The 22211-nt window shown below is 47.0% G+C and overlaps 1 protein-coding gene across 5 annotated transcripts in view; it reads left to right on the top strand.

The window, feature by feature from the left end:
- Window positions 1–22211, top strand: part of LOC138248920 (gastrula zinc finger protein XlCGF57.1-like) — a 197875-nt gene that overhangs the window by 133207 nt on the left and 42457 nt on the right. The window contains exon 8 of one of the 5 annotated variants that reach the window (XM_069202931.1): window positions 5463–5836. The exons of 3 other annotated variants lie outside the window; for them this stretch is intronic. In XM_069202931.1, coding sequence (XP_069059032.1) covers window positions 5463–5836 — 374 coding nt within the window. Of the gene's footprint in view, window positions 1–5462; window positions 6650–22211 lie in introns of those variants that run through there. One more of the 5 variants, XM_069202930.1, reaches the window with a different exon arrangement.

Here is a 22211-nt window from a genome sequence, read left to right as displayed (position 1 = left end):
CGGCCAACGGGATATCCGTCAAATTTGTGACAGAGTATTCCCTCCGCCAAGATCTAAATCAAGCCCAAAGTGCCTAGTAGTAGTAGTAGGAGCTCAGTTACACAGAAATGCCTTTGCATGCTTGAATGACTGACTGCTCAAGAGCGTAAACAAATTACAATGCCTAGCACGCACTCAAACAGGAGCATCCCCGCTCCACAGGTTAGAGCCTAATTTTCAGAACTGTTATAAAATTGTTGGAGATGATGGTGTTAGGCTTAATGAGAGTACCACACGCCAGATTGCACAAGCAACTACTCCAGGAGTGCCTCTGGAGGCGGTGGGCTTAAGCTGAAGTGCACTGCCGAAGATCTTCTACTGGTAAAGTCCATGGCTTGGCACACCTTGAAGTTATGCAACAGAAACTCTTGTAAAGACTATAAGGCCTGACTCCATTTTAAGCAGGCCAAATGTCCATTTTCTGTATTTTTTTCAAAATCATCAACATGTCTGCCTTTGAAGCAGATGTCTTTCCATATCTTTCCAAGAACCTGTGAAAGTGGCAAGTCACTCCGATATAGATATTAACAAGACACCTGATTCAACATTAATCTGGAACAAGTACCTTGTTATCTCAATTTCAAGATCAAATATGAACAAAGGCTGAAGTAATGTAGTCTGGATTGTCATACTTTTATCTTACTTGTTTAAAAGAAGGCACCTTAGACTATGATCTTGATGCTTATTGGTTATACCAGAAATTCCTAAGGTGATGTTGGATATTACATCAGAGATAAGATATAGTATAAAAGGATTGCCACTTGACCACTTGCCAGAAGAGGTTCGTTGCTCTGGATTATTGTGTAAGATACTGCCAGAGATAATCCTCCCTGCCAGAGATGCTGCTGTAGCTGAGCCCGAATCCAGGAAGAGCTGATGCTGATGAGATGTGTTTGCCTTACACAAAGAACAGAGCCTCCCTGACTCCTTATAATTACAGTGTCTTGCTGTAAATAGGTGTGTAGTGTGCTCAGTCTCCCTAAAAATAAATAGATACAAATAATTTTACTCCATGCTCATTTAGTGTAGCACAAAGAAGCAGGTTTTAGGGTGTTAGGTTGTTAGATGACTTTTTTTCATGGTAGAAAAGTTAATTCTATTCTACTTGTTTGCAACATGCATTTGTGCTGCTTTAATTGTATTCTGTGTGGTTATTTTAGATGTGATGGGTAACAGGGTGCATCTTTTCAGTCAGAGTGTTTTTTCTTTGTGCGGTTTCTGTGTGCGTGGTATTGAGAAGAACGAAAAAGGTTTGTTTCTAATCCCCACGGTGACTCTGGATCCCTGTTTAGGGTCTGGTAGTAACCCAGAGGCAATGACACCACTTCAGCTATATACTGGGTGAGGTTCTGTGGGGCTAGGAAAACCTGACTTTAACATTCAAGTGCTGGTACATTGAACTAAGTTCACTTGTGTTACCTGTGGTTGGGAAAGCAAAACTTATAGAACTGAGCCAGAGACGCAGTTAACGCAACAAAACAAGCTGTTGTTCGGGAGCTGTAGGACGCTGGCTCTTTATGTAGTGGGCCAAAACAAGGTACACTGTGTAAAGATTCCAGGCAAACCCCCATTAGCTTACTGAGGCCAACTGTGAGAGGGTAGTGCTAAGCATTTTCTGTACTCACAAAGGCAATAAATGAGACACACACATTCAAAGAATAAATCTGATATCAATTTAGAAAATTAGAAAGTATTTTTATGTAAATTTTGTTACCAAGAACTTCGTTATCCAGTAAGTACTTTTCTAAATATTGATTTTTACATGTAAATAAAATGTTCACTTAAATGCTTCTTTACGAAGCAGTGCAAGTCATATGTTGCATACAGTTATTTAAGGTCAGTTTCTGGGGATATCCTTCGGGACTTAGGGTTGTAGGGGACCAAGGTCCAGAGTACCACCAGCAGTTACTTGTTATCTGCCCCGGGGCTTCCAGGTTCAGAGGTGCTGGTCGGATTGGTGGCTTTGCATGCTAGGTTGGTGGAAAGAAGGAGGCCGCCTGGAAAAAGCCTTCAGAGGGTGACATGGACACAAGTTTGGGAGCTCCCAAATGGGGGGCTCAAGTTGCAAGGGGCCTGGGAGCCAGAAAGCACAGTCGGCTCTCAGGTACCCGGGCTGGGGCGCTTCGATGCAGAGTAGATAGATCAGCTGGGCTGGACACATCAAAGGTCCTTGTGGTTGTTGGTCTCGTCAGTTGAGGGTACAAAAGCAGGACAGCTGGGCCACTCTGGAAGTGGGTCTCTCTGTTGCTGAGGTCCCTCGACGGATCCTTGGTGTTGGTGCAGTGGGAGTCTGCTTTGACTCCCACTGGCTTGGTTTGGTGCAGGGGGTCCGATACCCCGGCTCTTGATGGTGTGCGGCTCCTGTTGGTCCGATTTCTTTCCACTTAGTGAGTTGACAGATCTGACCTTCTGGGGCACAGATACCTCGTCCTGGGCGCTGTGGCATCGGGCAGACTGGAGAGCTGCAAAACGGTGGACTGAACTCTTCGGTGTTGGTGCCTGCCGACTGCAGGAGAGTAGCTTCTCTGCTGCAATGGAGATTGCTGGCAATTTCTGCAGGGCAGCCAGTATACTGGGGTTCTTGGCAGATGCTCCGCTGCAGGACTAATCACTTTGCCGCAGTTGTCGGGACTGGTGCAGGCAGGCCGGTTTTGGTGCCAAAAGTCCACAGCAAGTATTCTGTACTTCCTATCTTGTGGCTGTTCTTTGTCCTCTACTTCTGGATCCCTCAAATCTGAGTTCCTGGTATCTGGGGTGCCTCCTAAATATTCAGTTTAGGGGTGTTAAGGGGAATGACGGGCAGTAGTCAATAGGCTGCTTACCTTTAGGGTGACTACACCCTATATATGACCACTTACTGTGGGGAGGGCGCATAACCCTGACCCGGTGAGCCTAATTCCACCAAAACCAAGATGGTGCGATTCAGGAAGTGTTGTGTTCAGATCAGATAGCCCACCTTAGGGGTGGAGCGAGCCTGATAGGAAACACACCTCCTGACTAGCTAATTTTCCCACCTGTCCTGGTGCCAAATAGGCTTGGGGCGGTGGGAGGGGTTGGCACCTCCTATGACTGGGATAGCCAGGGTTGCATAACAAAAGTGGCAGAGGTCTTTGAAACATTCTGCCTTGATATGCTGATAATTAGCCATCCTGCTTGGAGGAGGTGGTAACACCTCTGCCCAGAGTAGGTTTTGTTTCTGCCCTCAAAAGAGCAAGGGCTCCTACGTCCAGGGTGTCAGAAACTAGCCTGTGGTGGCAGGCTGGTCAGGACCAGTCAGCCAGCACACCGGGAGCTGTGCTCTTGAAGCATACGAAGAAGGACTTGTATTTACAGCACTGAACTTTTGCTATTCAGGAGCTCAAGTGTACTTCGTGGCCTGTTAGAGTTGCTTCAGAAAAAATTGTGTTGTCCAGTTGAGGCCTGCAAAAGGATATAATTATACTTTTAAGTTCTGTAAGTCAGCCCACCATTAGTGAGGAGTCTTGGAGTGAATTGGCAGTTGTACTCTTTTGTCCCAACTGCCTGTGGTTTGTTTCTGTTGTTTTTAGAGTTCCTGTTTTAATTGTCAAGTGGGTCTTGCAGAACACTAGAAGACTACTTGCATGTAAATAAGATTTCTTAAGGCTTTCCCTTGCTTTTCCGTGCAATGCTGCAAGCATAAGAAAATATTTGCTTTCAGCTTGTAGTCTTGCAATCTTTCTGAGGTTGGCTTTACAATGCAGGTACACCCTTCTGTACTCCTTGGTACTCTTGCCAGGCACATAATAGTGTCTAGATCCTTATCTGACAAGAATCAATGAGGTGACTCTGGACAAAACGTTACCCTTTGATGTCAGATAAACATGACCATTTGGTGGCTGAATTGCAGTGGCAATCAAAATCCTGGGACCAATCCTAGCTTCCCTGCTTGGCCACTTTGTGTGATCCGCCGCCGATAATTTCTTTCATTGACTCTCCTTTTTATTTGTTGGTGTAAACAAGGAGAGAGGTAAAGCTGAGATAGTCTCAGATGTGTGTTCCTTCATGTATCTTCACACATCTCCCAGGTAAGAAGAAGGTGTGACAGGAATTTATTGTTGCTTTGCTGCAACAAGTCCATCCAGAGCAGCAGATTACAGCTTTTGCTTTTCTTTCGTCAGCTCTATTTTGATAGTTTAGAAAGACAAGCAGAGAGAATATGTTTATCTTTGCACTCCTTACATAGAGAAAAGGCTAGAATCTCTTTCTGCATGTTTCTACACAGTCCGAGCTACTGCACCATTTTTTTCCTTCAAAACTGACTTGTATTGCAGTGTTTCTAATTTCTATTTGCAAATACTATCCAGCAGGTTTTTGATGGGTTTAGTTTTGCACTAAAGGTTTTATTTGTATTCTTCATGTTTAAACATGCTTGCTTTTTCATATGAAAAGGTTATGCACCAAGGTTTTAAGTGGTTTGTGGGAAAGATTATGGTGGACCATGTATTATATGGGATAAAGTCCCCCCTGGCGTACATGTTCGGCCTCGTTCTTCTATATGGTTATGGAACTCCTCGGTGACATGCAATAGCCTTATAATGTACTGTATGGGAACCTTATCCCTTATATAATAAGATGTTAGAGTTACTTGTTGACGGTGTGCTCACTTACAGCATCTGCCATGTTTTCATTCTCTGTGGGATTGTTCTTTGAAGGCTGTGTTAAACATTAAGCCTAGTAAACGTATATTTTCTACCAGTACTGTGTGCCTTGATGGATGGGTTCTATCCATGGCTTTACTTACATCATAAACGTTGACATTTTTCTTAATAAGCACATATAAACTAAACAACCTATATTTTTGTTTGCATTTCCCCTTGCAGATTTGGCTTTCTCAGTGTTTGCGCTCTAAATCTTTGAGAACAGTTAGGGTGGATGGTTGCAGTGATCTGCTCATCTTCATTTTTATTTGTAGCTGTGTTTTGAAAAAGTAGGAATTAGCAGAGAAACATAAAAGAAAAAAAGAACCCTACCTTGACTGATAATACTTCCATTAGGCTAACACATTTGGGTTCCTAGCTTTCCAGACTACACAGTAAAATGTGAGTAAGATGTGAATCTATATGCTAAACTTTGATTTGTCACAGACAGCCATAAGTCCCGTCCCTCACTTCCTGTTCAAGATTAGGAACTCAGGGAGGCCTCACAATGGGAACCGCACACAGGAGGAGAGGCATACTGCAGTAAAACAAGATTTGCAAGTGCTACATCATGTGGTCCTTAATGGTCCTTTTCATGCCCCGTCCATCCGAAACCCGCCAGGCTAACTGTATAAAAGCAAGATTATTTTTGTTAATGTATTTCTTAGATGCAGTCAGATTGTTTACAGGTCATTAGTCCAATAAGGGCTTTAAAGAGAGGATGACTTTCAGAGTGTGACCAATATCTTTTTAACTTTATTTCAGTGCGACGCAGAATGTCTGTAGCAGAGGGTACTACAAGAGGATATTTGTCCAGCTCTGAAATCTCCATTGGTGGTGAAGATAGGTGTCCTACGCCAAAAAAGAGAAAGAGTAGCCAGGAAGGAAGCGGTCAGGCTATTAAGACGAGGAGGTTGGATGGCGCAGCAAAATACAAAACAAAGTTTCAACCAGCTTGGGCCAAAGAGTACCCTGTCTGTGGAGTGAATAATGATCCGTTTTCATACAAGTGTCTTGCTTGCTTAAAAGTAATGAAATGTGATCATCAAGGAGTCAGAGACGTACAGATGCACTGTAGTACGGAGGGTCACAGAAAGCGAGTAAATGCGATGAAATCACTGCAGACATTGCAATTTGGTGTGAGTACGGCTGCCAGTGACATAGATAAGACAATTTTTGGTGCACCATAATTTCCCGCTTTCTACCGCAAACCATATGGGCCCTTTATTCAAATCAATCTTTCCCGATTCAGCTATTGCAAAAAAGTATGCATCAGCACAGACAAAAACAATCTGTATTTTGAATGGTGCTGTTGACCCAGAATGCAAACAATTAATTGATAGCTTTGTGTCGTAATGAACACTTTAGCACAAGGATTGACGTCTCTAATGACACCGGGGGTAGAGAAAATTAATGCTGTGGTTATAAATGTATTTGATGTGGAAAGAGCATGTGTTGTCACAAACCATTTTTATGATATGTGCCTTATATATGGAGAACATGGAGCAACTAATGAATCCATATTTTCTGCGTTGAAAAGCTTGATTCAGTGTGATCAGATACCATTCAAAAACTGTCTCTGTGAGTATTGATAACACAGCTGTTAATGGCTGTAACAATTCCCTGGCTACCAGGCTTGCAAAGAAGTCCAGTAGTATCTTTATGTCTGGATGTCCCTGCCACCTTGCTGATATAACGGCTTCTGAAGGCAATGATGTCTATAAATCTGTTACTGGGTAGAACATAGAGGATATGATGATAGTCCTTTTTTATTGGTTTGAAAAAAGCTCTAAAAGAAAAGGTGTATTGGTAGACGTCATGGAATTTTGCGATTTGGAGTACACAAAAGTATCAAAGCATGGAGAAACTATATGGCTGTCACTGATGCTCTGTTTAAAGGGCACTAACAAAACATAAGGGTTTAAAGTCTTAGGGGGTCATTCCGACCCGGGGTCGGCTGGAGCACCGCTGTAGGAAGTTGGCTCTGTATGTGCTATTTCAAAGTAAGGAATAGCATGCACAGAGTCCAAGGGTTCCCCTTAGAGGTAAAATAGTGGTAAAAAGAGATAATACTAATGCTCTATTTTGTGGTAGTGTGGTCGAGCAGTAGGCTTATCCAAGGAGTAGTGTTAAGCATTTGTTGTACATACACATAGACAATAAATGAGGTACACACACTCAGAGACAAATCCAGCCAATAGGTTTTGTTATAGAAAAATATCTTTTCTTAGTTTATTTTAAGAACCACAGGTTCAAATTCTACATGTAATATCTCATTTGAAAGGTATTGCAGGTAAGTACTTTAGGAACTTTAAATCATAAAAATTGCATGTATACTTTTCAAGTTATTGACAAATAGCTGTTTTAAAAGTGGACACTTAGTGCAATTTTCACAGTTCCTAGGGGAGGTAAGTTTTGGTTAGTTTTACCAGGTAAGTAAGACACTTACAGGGTTCAGTTCTTGGTCCAAGGTAGCCCACCGTTGGGGGTTCAGAGCAACCCCACAGTCACCACACCAGCAGCTCAGGGCCGGTCAGGTGCAGAGTTCAAAGTGGTGCCCAAAACACATAGGCTAGAATGGAGAGAAGGGGGTGCCCCGGTTCCGGTCTGCTTGCAGGTAAGTACCCTCGTCTTCGGAGGGCAGACCAGGGGGGTTTTGTAGGGCACCGGGGGGGACACAAGTCCTCACAGAAATTTCACCCTCAGCAGCGCGGGGGCGGCCGGGTGCAGTGTAGGAACAGGCGTCGGGTTCGCAATGTTAGTCTATGAGAGATCTCGGGATCTCTTCAGCGCTGCAGGCAGGCAAGGGGGGGGTTCCTCGGGGAAACCTCCACTTGGGCAAGGGAGAGGGACTCCTGGGGGTCACTTCTCCAGTGAAAGTCCGGTCCTTCAGGTCCTGGGGGCTGCGGGTGCAGGGTCTCTCCCAGGCGTCGGGACTTAGGATTCAAAGAGTCGCGGTCAGGGGAAGCCTCGGGATTCCCTCTGCAGGCGGCGCTGTGGGGGCTCAGGGGGGACAGGTTTTGGTACTCACAGTATCAGAGTAGTCCTGGGGTCCCTCCTGAGGTGTTGGATCTCCACCAGCCGAGTCGGGGTCGCCGGGTGCAGTGTTGCAAGTCTCACGCTTCTTGCGGGGAGCTTGCAGGGTTCTTTCAAAGCTGCTGGAAACAAAGTTGCAGCCTTTCTTGGAGCAGGTCCGCTGTCCTCGGGAGTTTCTTGTCTTTTCGAAGCAAGGGCAGTCCTCAGAGGATGTCGAGGTCGCTGGTCCCTTTGGAAGGCGTCGCTGGAGCAGGATCTTTGGAAGGCAGGAGACAGGCCGGTGAGTTTCTGGAGCCAAGGCAGTTGTTGTCTTCTGGTCTTCCTCTGCAGGGGTTTTCAGCTAGGCAGTCCTTCTTCTTGTAGTGTGCAGGAATCTAATTTTCTAGGGTTCAGGGTAGCCCTTAAATACTAAATTTAAGGGCGTGTTTAGGTCTGGGCGGTTAGTAGCCAATGGCTACTAGCCCTGAGGGTGGGTACACCCTCTTTGTGCCTCCTCCCAAGGGGAGGGGGTCACAATCCTAACCCTATTGGGGGAATCCTCCATCTGCAAGATGGAGGATTTCTAAAAGTTAGTCACTTCAGCTCAGGACACCTTAGGGGCTGTCCTGACTGGCCAGTGACTCCTCCTTGTTGCTTTCTTTGTTCCCTCCAGCCTTGCCGCCAAAAGTGGGGGCCGTGGCCGGAGGGGGCGGGCAACTCCACTAAGCTGGAGTGCCCTGCTGGGCTGTGACAAAGGGGTGAGCCTTTGAGGCTCACCGCCAGGTGTCACAGCTCCTGCCTGGGGGAGGTGTTAGCATCTCCACCCAGTGCAGGCTTTGTTACTGGCCTCAGAGTGACAAAGGCACTCTCCCCATGGGGCCAGCAACATGTCTCTGGTGTGGCAGGCTGCTGGAACTAGTCAGCCTACACAGACAGTCGGTTAAGTTTCAGGGGGCACCTCTAAGGTGCCCTCTGTGGTGTATTTTACAATAAAATGTACACTGGCATCAGTGTGCATTTATTGTGCTGAGAAGTTTGATACCAAACTTCCCAGTTTTCAGTGTAGCCATTATGGTGCTGTGGAGTTCGTGTTTGACAGACTCCCAGACCATATACTCTTATGGCTACCCTGCACTTACAATGTCTAAGGTTTTGTTTAGGCACTGTAGGGGTACCATGCTCATGCACTGGTACCCTCACCTATGGTATAGTGCACCCTGCCTTAGGGCTGTAAGGCCTGCTAGAGGGGTGTCTTACCTATACTGCATAGACAGTGAGAGGCTGGCATGGTACCCTGAGGGGAGTGCCATGTCGACTTACTCGTTTTGTCCTCACTAGCACACACAAGCTGGCAAGCAGTGTGTCTGTGCTGAGTGAGAGGTCTCCAGGGTGGCATAAGACATGCTGCAGCCCTTAGAGACCTTCCTTGGCATCAGGGCCCTTGGTACTAGAAGTACCAGTTACAAGGGACTTATCTGGATGCCAGGGTCTGCCAATTGTGGATACAAAAGTACAGGTTAGGGAAAGAACACTGGTGCTGGGGCCTGGTTAGCAGGCCTCAGCACACTTTCAATTGTAAACATAGCATCAGCAAAGGCAAAAAGTCAGGGGGCAACCATGCCAAGGAGGCATTTCCTTACACAACCCCCCCCCAAACGAAAGAGGATGAGACTAACCTTTCCCAAGGGAGTCTTCATTTTCTAAGTGGAAGAACCTGGAAAGGCCATCTGCATTGGCATGGGCAGTCCCAGGTCTGTGTTCCACTATAAAGTCCATTCCCTGTAGGGAGATGGACCACCTCAACAGTTTAGGATTTTCACCTTTCATTTGCATCAGCCATTTGAGAGGTCTGTGGTCAGTTTGAACTAGGAAGTGAGTCCCAAAGAGGTATGGTCTCAGCTTCTTCAGGGACCAAACCACAGCAAAGGCCTCCCTCTCAATGGCACTCCAACGCTGCTCCCTGGGGAGTAACCTCCTGCTAATGAAAGCAACAGGCTGGTCAAGGCCATCATCATTTGTTTGGGACAAAACTGCCCCTATCCCATGTTCAGAGGCATCAGTCTGCACAATGAACTGCTTAGAATAATCTGGAGCTTTTAGAACTGGTGCTGAGCACATTGCTTGTTTCAGGGTGTCAAAGGCCTGTTGGCATTCCACAGTCCAGTTCACTTTCTTGGGCATTTTCTTGGAGGTGAGTTCAGTGAGGGCTGTCACAATGGATCCATATCCCTTCACAAACCTCCTGTAATACCCAGTCAAGCCAAGAAATGCCCTGACTTGAGTCTGGGTTTTTGGAGCTACCCAGTCCAGAATAGTCTGGATCTTGGGTTGGAGTGGCTGAACTTGGCCTCCACCTACAAGGTGGCCCAAGTAAACCACAGTTCCCTGCCCTATCTGGCATTTGGATGCCGTGATAGAGAGACCTGCAGATTGCAGAGCCTTCAAAACCTTCTTCAGGTGGACCAGGTGATCCTGCCAGGTGGAGCTAAAGACAGCAATATCATCAAGATAAGCTGTGCTAAAGGACTCCAAGCCAGCAAGGACTTGATTCACCAACCTTTGGAAGGTGGCAGGGGCATTCTTTAAACCAAAGGGCATAACAGTAAACTGATAATGCCCATCAGGTGTGGAGAATGCTGTTTTCTCTTTTGCTCCAGGGGCCATTTTTATTTGCCAGTACCCTGCTGTCAAGTCAAAGGTACTTAAGAATTTGGCAGCACCTAATTTATCTATGAGCTCATCAGCTCTTGGAATTGGATGAGCATCTGTCTTGGTGACAGAATTGAGCCCTCTGTAGTCCACACAAAACCTCATCTCTTTCTTTCCATCTTTGGTGTGAGGTTTGGGGACTAAGACCACTGGGCTAGCCCAGGGGCTGTCAGAGCGCTCAATTACTCCCAATTCCAGCATCTTGTGGACTTCCACCTTGATGCTTTCCTTAACATGGTCAGACTGTCTAAAAATTTTGTTTTTGACAGGCATGCTGTCTCCTGTGTCCACATCATGGGTACACAGGTGTGTCTGACCAGGGGTTAAGGAGAAGAGTTCAGGAAACTGTTGTAGGACTCTCCTACAATCAGCTTGCTGTTGGCCAGAGAGGGTGTCTCAGTAGATCACTCCATCTACTGTGCCATCTTTTGGGTCTGATGACAGAAGATCAGGGAGAGGTTCACTCTCTGCCTCCTGATCCTCATCTGTTACCATCAACAGATTCACATCAGCCCTGTCATGGAAGAGCTTAAGGCGGTTCACATGGATCACCCTCTTGGGGCTCCTGCTTGTGCCCAGGTCCACCAGGTAGGTGACCTGACTCTTCCTTTCTAGCACTGGGTAAGGGCCACTCCATCTGTCCTGGAGTGCCCTGGGAGCCACAGGCTCCAGAACCCAGACTTTCTGCCCTGGTTGGAACTCAACCAGTGCAGCCTTTTGGTCATACCAAAACTTCTGGAGCTGTTGGCTGGCCTCAAGGTTTTTGGTTGCCTTTTCCATGTACTCTGCCATTCTAGAGCGAAGGCCAAGTACATAGTCCACTATGTCCTGTTTAGGCTCATGGAGAGGTCTCTCCCAGCCTTCTTTAACAAGAGCAAGTGGTCCCCTTACAGGATGACCAAACAGAAGTTCAAAGGGTGAGAAACCTACTCCCTTCTGTGGTACCTCTCTGTAAGCGAAAAGCAGACATGGCAAGAGGACATCCCATCTCCTTTTGAGTTTTTCTGGGAGCCCCATGATCATGCCTTTTAATGTCTTGTTGAATCTCTCAACCAAGCCATTAGTTTGTGGATGGTATGGTGTAGTGAATTTATAAGTCACTCCACACTCATTCCACATGTGTTTTAGGTATGCTGACATGAAGTTGGTACCTCTGTCAGACACCACCTCCTTAGGGAAACCCACTCTGGTAAAGATACCAATGAGGGCCTTGGCTACTGCAGGGGCAGTAGTCGACCTAAGGGGAATAGCTTCAGGATACCTGGTAGCATGATCCACTACTACCAGGATATACATATTTCCTGAGGCTGTGGGAGGTTCTAGTGGACCAACTATGTCCACACCCACTCTTTCAAAGGGGACCCCCACCACTGGAAGTGGAATGAGGGGGGCCTTTGGGTGCCCACCTGTCTTACCACTGGCTTGACAGGTGGGGCAAGAGAGGCAAAACTCCTTAACCATGTTGGACATATTGGGCCAGTAGAAGTGGTTGACTAGCCTCTCCCACGTCTTGGTTTGTCCCAAATGTCCAGCAAGGGGAATGTCATGGGCCAATGTTAGGATGAACTCTCTGAACAGCTGAGGCACTACCACTCTCCTAGTGGCACCAGGTTTGGGGTCTCTGGCCTCAGTGTACAGGAGTCCATCTTCCCAATAGACCCTATGTGTTCCATTTTTCTTGCCTTTGGACTCTTCAGCAGCTTGTTGCCTAAGGCCTTCAAGAGAGGGACAGGTTTCTTGTCCCTTACACATCTCCTCCCTTGAGGGTCCCCCTGGGCCTAAGAGCTCAACCTGATAAGGTTCAAGCTCCAAAGGCTCAGTTCCCTCAGAGGGCAGAACTTCTTCCTGAGAAGAGAGGTTCCCTTTCTTTTGCTGTGTTGCAGTTGGTTTCCCAACTGACTTTCCTGTTCTCTTGGTAGGCTGGGCCATTTTTCCAGACTCCAGCTCTACTTTTTCACCCTGTGCCTTGCACTGTGCTCTTGTTTTCACACACACCAGTTCAGGGATACCCAGCATTGCTGCATGGGTTTTTAGTTCTACCTCAGCCCATTCTGAGGACTCCAGGTCATTTCCAAGCAGACAGTCCACTGGGATATTTGAGGAGACCACCACCTGTTTCAGGCCATTGACCCCTCCCCATTCTAAAGTAACCATTGCCATGGGATGTACTTTTCTCTGATTGTCAGCGTTGGTGACTGTGTAAGTTTTTCCAGTCAGGTATTGGCCAGGGGAAACCAGTTTCTCTGTCACCATGGTGACACTGGCACCTGTATCCCTCAGGCCCTCTATTCTAGTCCCATTAATTAAGAGTTGCTGTCTGTATTTTTGCATGTTAGGCGGCCAGACAGCTAGTGTGGCTAAATCCACCCCACCCTCAGAAACTAGAGTAGCTTCAGTGTGGACCCTGATTTGCTCTGGGCACACTGTTGATCCCACTTGGAGACTAGCCATACCAGTGTTACCTGGATGGGAGTTTGGAGTGGAACCTTTCTTGGGACAGGCCTTGTCTCCAGTTTGGTGTCCATGCTGTTTACAGCTATGACACCAGGCCTTTTTGGGATCAAAGTTTTTACCCTTGTACCCATTGTTTTGTGAAGAGGCTCTGGGCCCACCCTCCTGTGCAGGTTTTTGGGGGCCTGTAGAAGACTCTTTACTATTTTTAGTTTTGGTTGTCTCATCACCCTTCCCCTGGGGAGTCTTTGTGACCCCTTTCTTTTGGTCACCCCCTGTTGAAGTCTTGGACACCCTTGTCTTGACCCAATGGTCCGCCTTCTTTCCCAATTCTTGGGGAGAAATTGGTCCTAGGTCTACCAGATGCTGATGCAGTTTATCATTGAAACAATTACTTAACAGGTGTTCTTTCACAAATAAATTGTACAGCCCATCATAATTACTTACACCACTGCCTTGAATCCAACCATCTAGTGTTTTCACTGAGTAGTCTACAAAGTCAACCCAGGTCTGGCTCGAGGATTTTTGAGCCCCCCTGAATCTAATCCTATACTCCTCAGTGGAGAATCCAAAGCCCTCAATCAGGGTACCCTTCATGAGGTCATAAGATTCTGCATCTTGTCCAGAGAGTGTGAGGAGTCTATCCCTACACTTTCCTGTGAACATTTCCCAAAGGAGAGCACCCCAGTGAGATCTGTTCACTTTTCTGGTTACACAAGCCCTCTCAAAAGCTGTGAACCATTTGGTGATGTCATCACCATCTTCATATTTAGTTACAATCCCTTTAGGGATTTTCAACATGTCAGGAGAATCTCTGACCCTATTTATGTTGCTGCCACCATTGATGGGTCCTAGGCCCATCTCTTGTCTTTCCCTCTCTATGGCTAGGATCTGTCTTTCCAAAGCCAATCTTTTGGCCATCCTGGCTAACTGGATGTCCTCTTCACTGGGGTTATCCTCAGTGATTTCAGAGTTGTTGGTCCCTCCTGTGAGGGAACCAGCATCTCTGACTATTATTTTTGGAGTCAGGGTTTGAGGGACCCTGTTCTCCCTAGATAGGATTGGTAGGGGGGAATTTTCCTCCAAGTCACTATCCTCTTCCTCTGAGTTGCCACCCTCAGAGGGGTTGGCCTTTTCAAACTCTGCCAAAAGCTCCTGGAGCTGTATTTTGGTAGGTTTGGGGCCCATTGTTATTTTCTTTATTTTACAGAGTGACCTTAGCTCCCTCATCTTAAGATGGAGGTAAGGTGTGGTGTCGAGTTCCACCACAGTCACATCTGTGCTAGACATTTTGCTTCTAAAAGTTGGAATACTTTTTAAGAATCTACAACTGGTTCTAGAATCTAATTCAAACTTTTACAAACTTTTAAACTCTAAAAGAAATGCTAAACAGGATCTAACACAAGGCCCTAGCAGGTCTTTTAAGAATTTAGAAAACTTTTCAAATTGCAAAAATCAATTTCTAATGACAATTTTGGAATTTGTCGTGTGATCAGGTATTGGCTGAGTAGTCCAGCAAATGCAAAGTCTTGTACCCCACCGCTGATCCACCAATGTAGGAAGTTGGCTCTGTATGTGCTATTTCAAAGTAAGGAATAGCATGCACAGAGTCCAAGGGTTCCCCTTAGAGGTAAAATAGTGGTAAAAAGAGATAATACTAATGCTCTATTTTGTGGTAGTGTGGTCGAGCAGTAGGCTTATCCAAGGAGTAGTGTTAAGCATTTGTTGTACATACACATAGACAATAAATGAGGTACACACACTCAGAGACAAATCCAGCCAATAGGTTTTGTTATAGAAAAATATCTTTTCTTAGTTTATTTTAAGAACCACAGGTTCAAATTCTACATGTAATATCTCATTTGAAAGGTATTGCAGGTAAGTACTTTAGGAACTTTAAATCATAAAAATTGCATGTATACTTTTCAAGTTATTGACAAATAGCTGTTTTAAAAGTGGACACTTAGTGCAATTTTCACAGTTCCTAGGGGAGGTAAGTTTTGGTTAGTTTTACCAGGTAAGTAAGACACTTACAGGGTTCAGTTCTTGGTCCAAGGTAGCCCACCGTTGGGGGTTCAGAGCAACCCCACAGTCACCACACCAGCAGCTCAGGGCCGGTCAGGTGCAGAGTTCAAAGTGGTGCCCAAAACACATAGGCTAGAATGGAGAGAAGGGGGTGCCCCGGTTCCGGTCTGCTTGCAGGTAAGTACCCGCGTCTTCGGAGGGCAGACCAGGGGGGTTTTGTAGGGCACCGGGGGGGACACAAGTCCTCACAGAAATTTCACCCTCAGCAGCGCGGGGGCGGCCGGGTGCAGTGTAGGAACAGGCGTCGGGTTCGCAATGTTAGTCTATGAGAGATCTCGGGATCTCTTCAGCGCTGCAGGCAGGCAAGGGGGGGGTTCCTCGGGGAAACCTCCACTTGGGCAAGGGAGAGGGACTCCTGGGGGTCACTTCTCCAGTGAAAGTCCGGTCCTTCAGGTCCTGGGGGCTGCGGGTGCAGGGTCTCTCCCAGGCGTCGGGACTTAGGATTCAAAGAGTCGCGGTCAGGGGAAGCCTCGGGATTCCCTCTGCAGGCGGCGCTGTGGGGGCTCAGGGGGGACAGGTTTTGGTACTCACAGTATCAGAGTAGTCCTGGGGTCCCTCCTGAGGTGTTGGATCTCCACCAGCCGAGTCGGGGTCGCCGGGTGCAGTGTTGCAAGTCTCACGCTTCTTGCGGGGAGCTTGCAGGGTTCTTTCAAAGCTGCTGGAAACAAAGTTGCAGCCTTTCTTGGAGCAGGTCCGCTGTCCTCGGGAGTTTCTTGTCTTTTCGAAGCAGGGGCAGTCCTCAGAGGATGTCGAGGTCGCTGGTCCCTTTGGAAGGCGTCGCTGGAGCAGGATCTTTGGAAGGCAGGAGACAGGCCGGTGAGTTTCTGGAGCCAAGGCAGTTGTTGTCTTCTGGTCTTCCTCTGCAGGGGTTTTCAGCTAGGCAGTCCTTCTTCTTGTAGTGTGCAGGAATCTAATTGTTCGATGGCATCTGTCGCTGTAGATACGCATGTTCTGCAATAGCTCGCCATCTGGTGTTGGGCCGGAGTGTTACAAGTTGTTTTTCTTCGAAGAAGTCTTTCGAGTCACGGGACCGAGTGACTCCTCCTTTTGTCTCCATTGCGCATGGGCGTCGACTCCATCTTCGATTGTTTTTTTTCCGCCATCGGGTTCGGACGTGTTCCTGTCGCTCCGAGTTTCGGAACGGAAAAAATAGTTAATTTCGGAAGATTTTCGTCGGTATTGTTGCGTTCGGGATCGGCGTACTTAGATTCCACACCGCATCGAAGATCGAAGAGCTCCGGTGCCCTTCGGGGTAGTTTTTCGATCCTCCGTCGGGGGCCTGGTCGGCCCGACCGCGTGCTGAAGAACGCCGATGGAACGGACCCCGTTCCGTTTCTGCCCCAAATGCCACAATAAATACCCCTACACAGACCAACACTTGGTCTGCAACCTGTGCCTGTCACCTGAGCACAGCGAAGACACCTGCGAGGCCTGTCGTGCGTTCCGGTCCCGAAAAACACTCCGAGACCGTCGAGCCAGAAGACTTCAAATGGCGTCCGCACCGACAGCCCAACGGGAGTTCGAGGAACAAGAAGAGGAAGGTACCTTCTCGATCCAGGACTCAGACTCCGAAGGATTCGACGATACACAAACCGTGAGTAGGACGTCGAAAACCACACAAAGAAACATTTACAAGGCCCAGGGGACGCCACTGCCACCAGGCCATGGCTCGACCCATAAATTCGGTGACCGACCGTCGGCACCGAAAAAGGCCCAAACAGTGCCGAGATCGTCCGACTCCGGTCGAGACACCGGCACGCAGCCTTCTCGGGACCGAGAAAGTGCTGGAGACAAGCCTCGACACCGAGATGCCGGTGTGGACACGTCTCGACGCCGAGACAGCGGCACCGAAACAGATCGACGCCGAGAGGTTTCGGCCCCGAAAAGGAAAAAAGTCACCTCGGAGCCGAAAAAACACGCAGACAAAGTTTCGATGCCGAAACAGACTGCAAGCGACCCAGCTTCAGGCTCTTATACAGAAGAGCACTCGCTAACCTCCCAAATGCAAAAGCATAGGTTTGAGGAAGAGCTACAAGCAACTGATGTGGACCATACGCAAAAGCGTATCTTCATTCAGCAGGGAACAGGAAAAATAAGCACCCTTCCCCCCATTAGGAGAAAGAGAAGGTTGGAGTTCCAGACGGAACAAGCACCACAACCAAAAGTGGTGAAAAGAGTTACACCACCACCCTCTCCTCCGCCCGTGATTAACGTTTCACCAGCACAAACGCCATCACACTCCCCAGCTCACACCACCATGAGCCAGGGTGACCAAGATCAGGACGCATGGGACCTATACGACGCCCCAGTGTCAGATAACAGCCCAGAGGCATACCCTACAAAACCATCTCCACCAGAAGACAGCACCGCGTACTCTCAGGTGGTGGCTAGAGCAGCACAATTTCACAACGTAAGCCTCCACTCAGAACAGGTCGAGGATGATGTCTTGTTCAACACACTCTCCTCCACCCACAGCTCCTACCAAAGCCTGCCTATGCTCCCTGGTATGCTCCGGCACGCAAAAGACATATTTAAGGACCCGGTCAAAAGTAGGGCAATCACACCAAGGGTGGAAAAAAAGTATAAGCCGCCTCCTACGGACCCGGTTTTCATCACAACACAGCTGCCACCAGACTCTGTTGTTGTAGGAGCAGCTAGGAAAAGGGCCAACTCTCACACATCTGGAGATGCAACACCCCCAGATAAAGAAAGCCGCAAGTTCGATGCAGCTGGTAAAAGAGTCGCAGCACAAGCTGCAAACCAGTGGCGCATCGCGAACTCCCAGGCACTACTTGCGCGCTATGACAGAGCCCACTGGGACGAGATGCAACATCTCATTGAACATCTGCCCAAAGACTTCCAAAATAGGGCAAAACAAGTGGTTGAGGAGGGACAGATCATCTCCAACAACCAGATACGTTCCTCCATGGACGCTGCAGATACAGCTGCACGGACAATTAATACATCTGTAACTATCAGAAGGCATGCATGGCTCCGAACGTCTGGATTTAAACCAGAGATTCAACAAGCAGTTCTCAATATGCCTTTTAATGAAAAAGAACTGTTCGGTCCAGAAGTGGACACAGCGATTGAGAAACTCAAAAAAGATACAGACACTGCCAAAGCCATGGGCGCACTCTACTCCCCGCAGAGCAGAGGGAATTACAGCACATTCCATAAAACGCCCTTTCGAGGGGGGTTTCGGGGTCAAAGCACACAAGCCAGCACCTCACAAGCAACACCGTCCACTTACCAGGGACAGTATAGAGGAGGTTTTCGGGGACAATATAGAGGAGGGCAATTCCCTAGAAATAGAGGGAGATTTCAAAGCCCCAAAACCCCTACTACTAAACAATGACTCACATGTCACTCACCCCCTCCACACAACACCAGTGGGGGGAAGAATAGGTCATTATTACAAAGCATGGGAGGAAATCACTACAGACACTTGGGTTCTAGCAATTATCCAACATGGTTATTGCATAGAATTTCTACAATTCCCTCCAAACATACCACCAAAAGCACAAAATTTAACAACACACCATTCCAATCTCCTGGAGATAGAAGTGCAGGCACTATTGCAAAAGAATGCAATCGAATTAGTGCCAAACACACAAATAAACACAGGAGTTTACTCACTGTACTTTCTGATACCAAAGAAGGACAAAACGCTGAGACCAATCCTAGACCTCAGAGTAGTGAACACTTTCATCAAATCAGACCACTTCCACATGGTCACACTACAAGAAGTATTGCCATTGCTAAAACTGCACGACTACATGGCAACTTTAGACCTCAAGGATGCTTATTTCCATATACCAATACACCCATCGCACAGGAAATACCTAAGGTTTGTATTCAAAGAAATACATTACCAATTCAAGGTACTGCCTTTCGGATTAACAACCGCACCAAGAGGCTTTACCAAATGTCTAGCAGTGGTCGCAGCACACATAAGAAGGCAGCAAATACATGTGTTCCCATATCTAGACGACTGGCTAATCAAGGCCCATTCGTTAATAGAGTGCTCAAATCACACAAATCATATCATACAAACCCTCTTCAAACTAGGGTTCACCGTCAATTTCACAAAATCCAAAATTCTGCCACGCAAGGTACAACAATACCTGGGAGCCATAATAGACACATCAAAAGGAGTAGCCACTCCAAGTCCACAAAGAATTCAAAATTTCAACACCATCATACAACGCATGTATCCAACACAAAAGATACAGGCAAAGATGGTATTACAACTCCTAGGCATGATGTCATCATGCATAGCCATTGTCCCAAACGCAAGACTGCACATGAGGCCCTTACAACAATGCCTAGCATCACAGTGGTCTCAAGCACAGGGTCACCTTCTAGATCTGGTGTTAATAGACCGCCAAACTTACCTCTCGCTTCTGTGGTGGAACAACATAAATTTAAACAAGGGGCGGCCTTTCCAAGACCCATTGCCACAATACGTAATAACAACAGATGCTTCCATGACAGGGTGGGGAGCACACCTCAATCAACACAGCATACAAGGACAATGGAACGTACATCAAACAAAACTGCATATCAATCACCTAGAACTTCTAGCAGTTTTTCAAGCACTAAAAGCTTTCCAACCAATAATAGTTCACAAATACATTCTCGTCAAAACAGACAACATGACAACAATGTATTATCTAAACAAGCAGGGAGGGACGCACTCCACGCAGTTAAGCCTGCTAGCACAAAAAATTTGGCATTGGGCAATTCACAACCAAATTCGCCTAATTGCACAGTTTATACCAGGGATACAAAATCAACTCGCAGACAATCTCTCTCGAGATCACCAACAGGTCCACGAATGGGAAATTCACCCCCAAATACTGAACACTTATTTCAAACTCTGGGGAACACCTCAGATAGACTTGTTTGCGACAAGGGAGAACGCAAAATGCCAAAACTTCGCATCCAGATACCCACACAAACAATCCCAAGGCAATGCCCTATGGATGAACTGGTCAGGGATATTTGCTTACGCTTTTCCTCCTCTCCCTCTCCTTCCTTACCTGGTAAACAAACTCAGTCAAAGCAAACTCAAACTCATATTGATAGCACCAACTTGGGCAAGGCAACCCTGGTACACAACGCTGCTAGACCTATCAGTGGTACCCTGCATCAAATTGCCCAACAGGCCAGATCTGTTGACACAGCACAACCAAAAGATCAGACACCCAGATCCAGCATCGCTGAATCTAGCAATCTGGCTCCTGAAATCCTAGAATTCGGACACTTACAACTTACCCAAGAATGTATGGAAGTCATAAAACAAGCAAGAAGGCCATCCACCAGGCACTGCTATGCAAGTAAATGGAAGAGGTTTGTTTGCTACTGCCATATTAATCAAATACAACCATTACACACAACTCCAGAACATGTAGTGGGTTACTTGCTTCACTTACAAAAATCTAACCTAGCTTTCTCTTCCATTAAGATTCACCTTGCAGCAATATCTGCATACCTGCAGACTACCTATTCAACTTCCCTATATAAAATACCAGTCATTAAAGCATTCATGGAGGGCCTTAGGAGAATTATACCACCAAGAACACTACCTGTTCCTTCATGGAACCTAAATGTTGTCCTAACTAGACTTATGGGTCCACCTTTTGAACCCATGCACTCCTGCGACATACAGTTCCTAACCTGGAAGGTGGCATTTCTCATCGCCATTACTTCCCTGAGAAGAGTAAGCGAGATTCAGGCGTTTACTATACAGGAACCTTTTATACAACTACACAAAAATAAAGTCGTCCTAAGGACCAATCCTAAATTTTTGCCAAAGGTTATTTCACCATTCCATCTAAATCAAACAGTGGAACTTCCAGTGTTCTTTCCACAGCCAGATACCGTAGCTGAAAGGGCACTACATACATTAGATGTCAAAAGAGCATTAATGTATTACATTGACAGAACAAAGAACATCAGAAAGACTAAACAACTCTTTATTGCATTTCAAAAACCTCATGCAGGAAACCCAATTTCAAAACAAGGTATAGCCAGATGGATAGTTAAATGCATCCAAATCTGCTACCTTAAAGCTAAACGACAGCTGCCCATTACACCAAGGGCACACTCAACCAGAAAGAAAGGTGCTACCATGGCCTTTCTAGGAAACATCCCAATGCAAGAAATATGTAAGGCAGCCACATGGTCTACGCCTCACACATTCACCAAGCACTACTGTGTAGACGTGTTATCCGCACAACAAGCCACAGTAGGTCAAGCTGTATTAAGGACATTATTTCAGACTACTTCCACTCCTACAGGCTGATCCACCGCTTTTGGGGAAATAACTGCTTACTAGTCTATTGCAGAACATGCGTATCTACAGCGACAGATGCCATCGAACTGAAAATGTCACTTACCCAGTGTACATCTGTTCGTGGCATCAGTCGCAGTAGATTCGCATGTGCCCACCCGCCTCCCCGGGAGCCTGTAGCAATTTGGAAGTTACCTTCAATTATTTATATATGTATCATCTCAACCTTAAATAGGTGCATACTTAGTCACTCCATTGCATGGGCACTATTACTACAATTCAACTCCTACCTCACCCTCTGCGGGGAAAAACAATCGAAGATGGAGTCGACGCCCATGCGCAATGGAGACAAAAGGAGGAGTCACTCGGTCCCGTGACTCGAAAGACTTCTTCGAAGAAAAACAACTTGTAACACTCCGGCCCAACACCAGATGGCGAGCTATTGCAGAACATGCGAATCTACTGCGACTGATGCCACGAACAGATGTACACTGGGTAAGTGACATTTTCATTCTAGGGTTCAGGGTAGCCCTTAAATACTAAATTTAAGGGCGTGTTTAGGTCTGGGGGGTTAGTAGCCAATGGCTACTAGCCCTGAGGGTGGGTACACCCTCTTTGTGCCTCCTCCCAAGGGGAGGGGGTCACAATCCTAACCCTATTGGGGGAATCCTCCATCTGCAAGATGGAGGATTTCTAAAAGTTAGAGTCACTTCAGCTCAGGACACCTTAGGGGCTGTCCTGACTGGCCAGTGACTCCTCCTTGTTGCTTTCTTTGTTCCCTCCAGCCTTGCCGCCAAAAGTGGGGGCCGTGGCCGGAGGGGGCGGGCAACTCCACTAAGCTGGAGTGCCCTGCTGGGCTGTGACAAAGGGGTGAGCCTTTGAGGCTCACCGCCAGGTGTCACAGCTCCTGCCTGGGGGAGGTGTTAGCATCTCCACCCAGTGCAGGCTTTGTTACT

Source organism: Pleurodeles waltl, chromosome 8 (assembly GCF_031143425.1).
Source record: "Pleurodeles waltl isolate 20211129_DDA chromosome 8, aPleWal1.hap1.20221129, whole genome shotgun sequence".
Lineage (NCBI taxonomy): Eukaryota > Metazoa > Chordata > Amphibia > Caudata > Salamandridae > Pleurodeles > Pleurodeles waltl.
The sequence above is the reverse complement of the archived record's forward strand: the minus strand, read 5'-3'. Positions and strand labels throughout refer to the sequence as shown.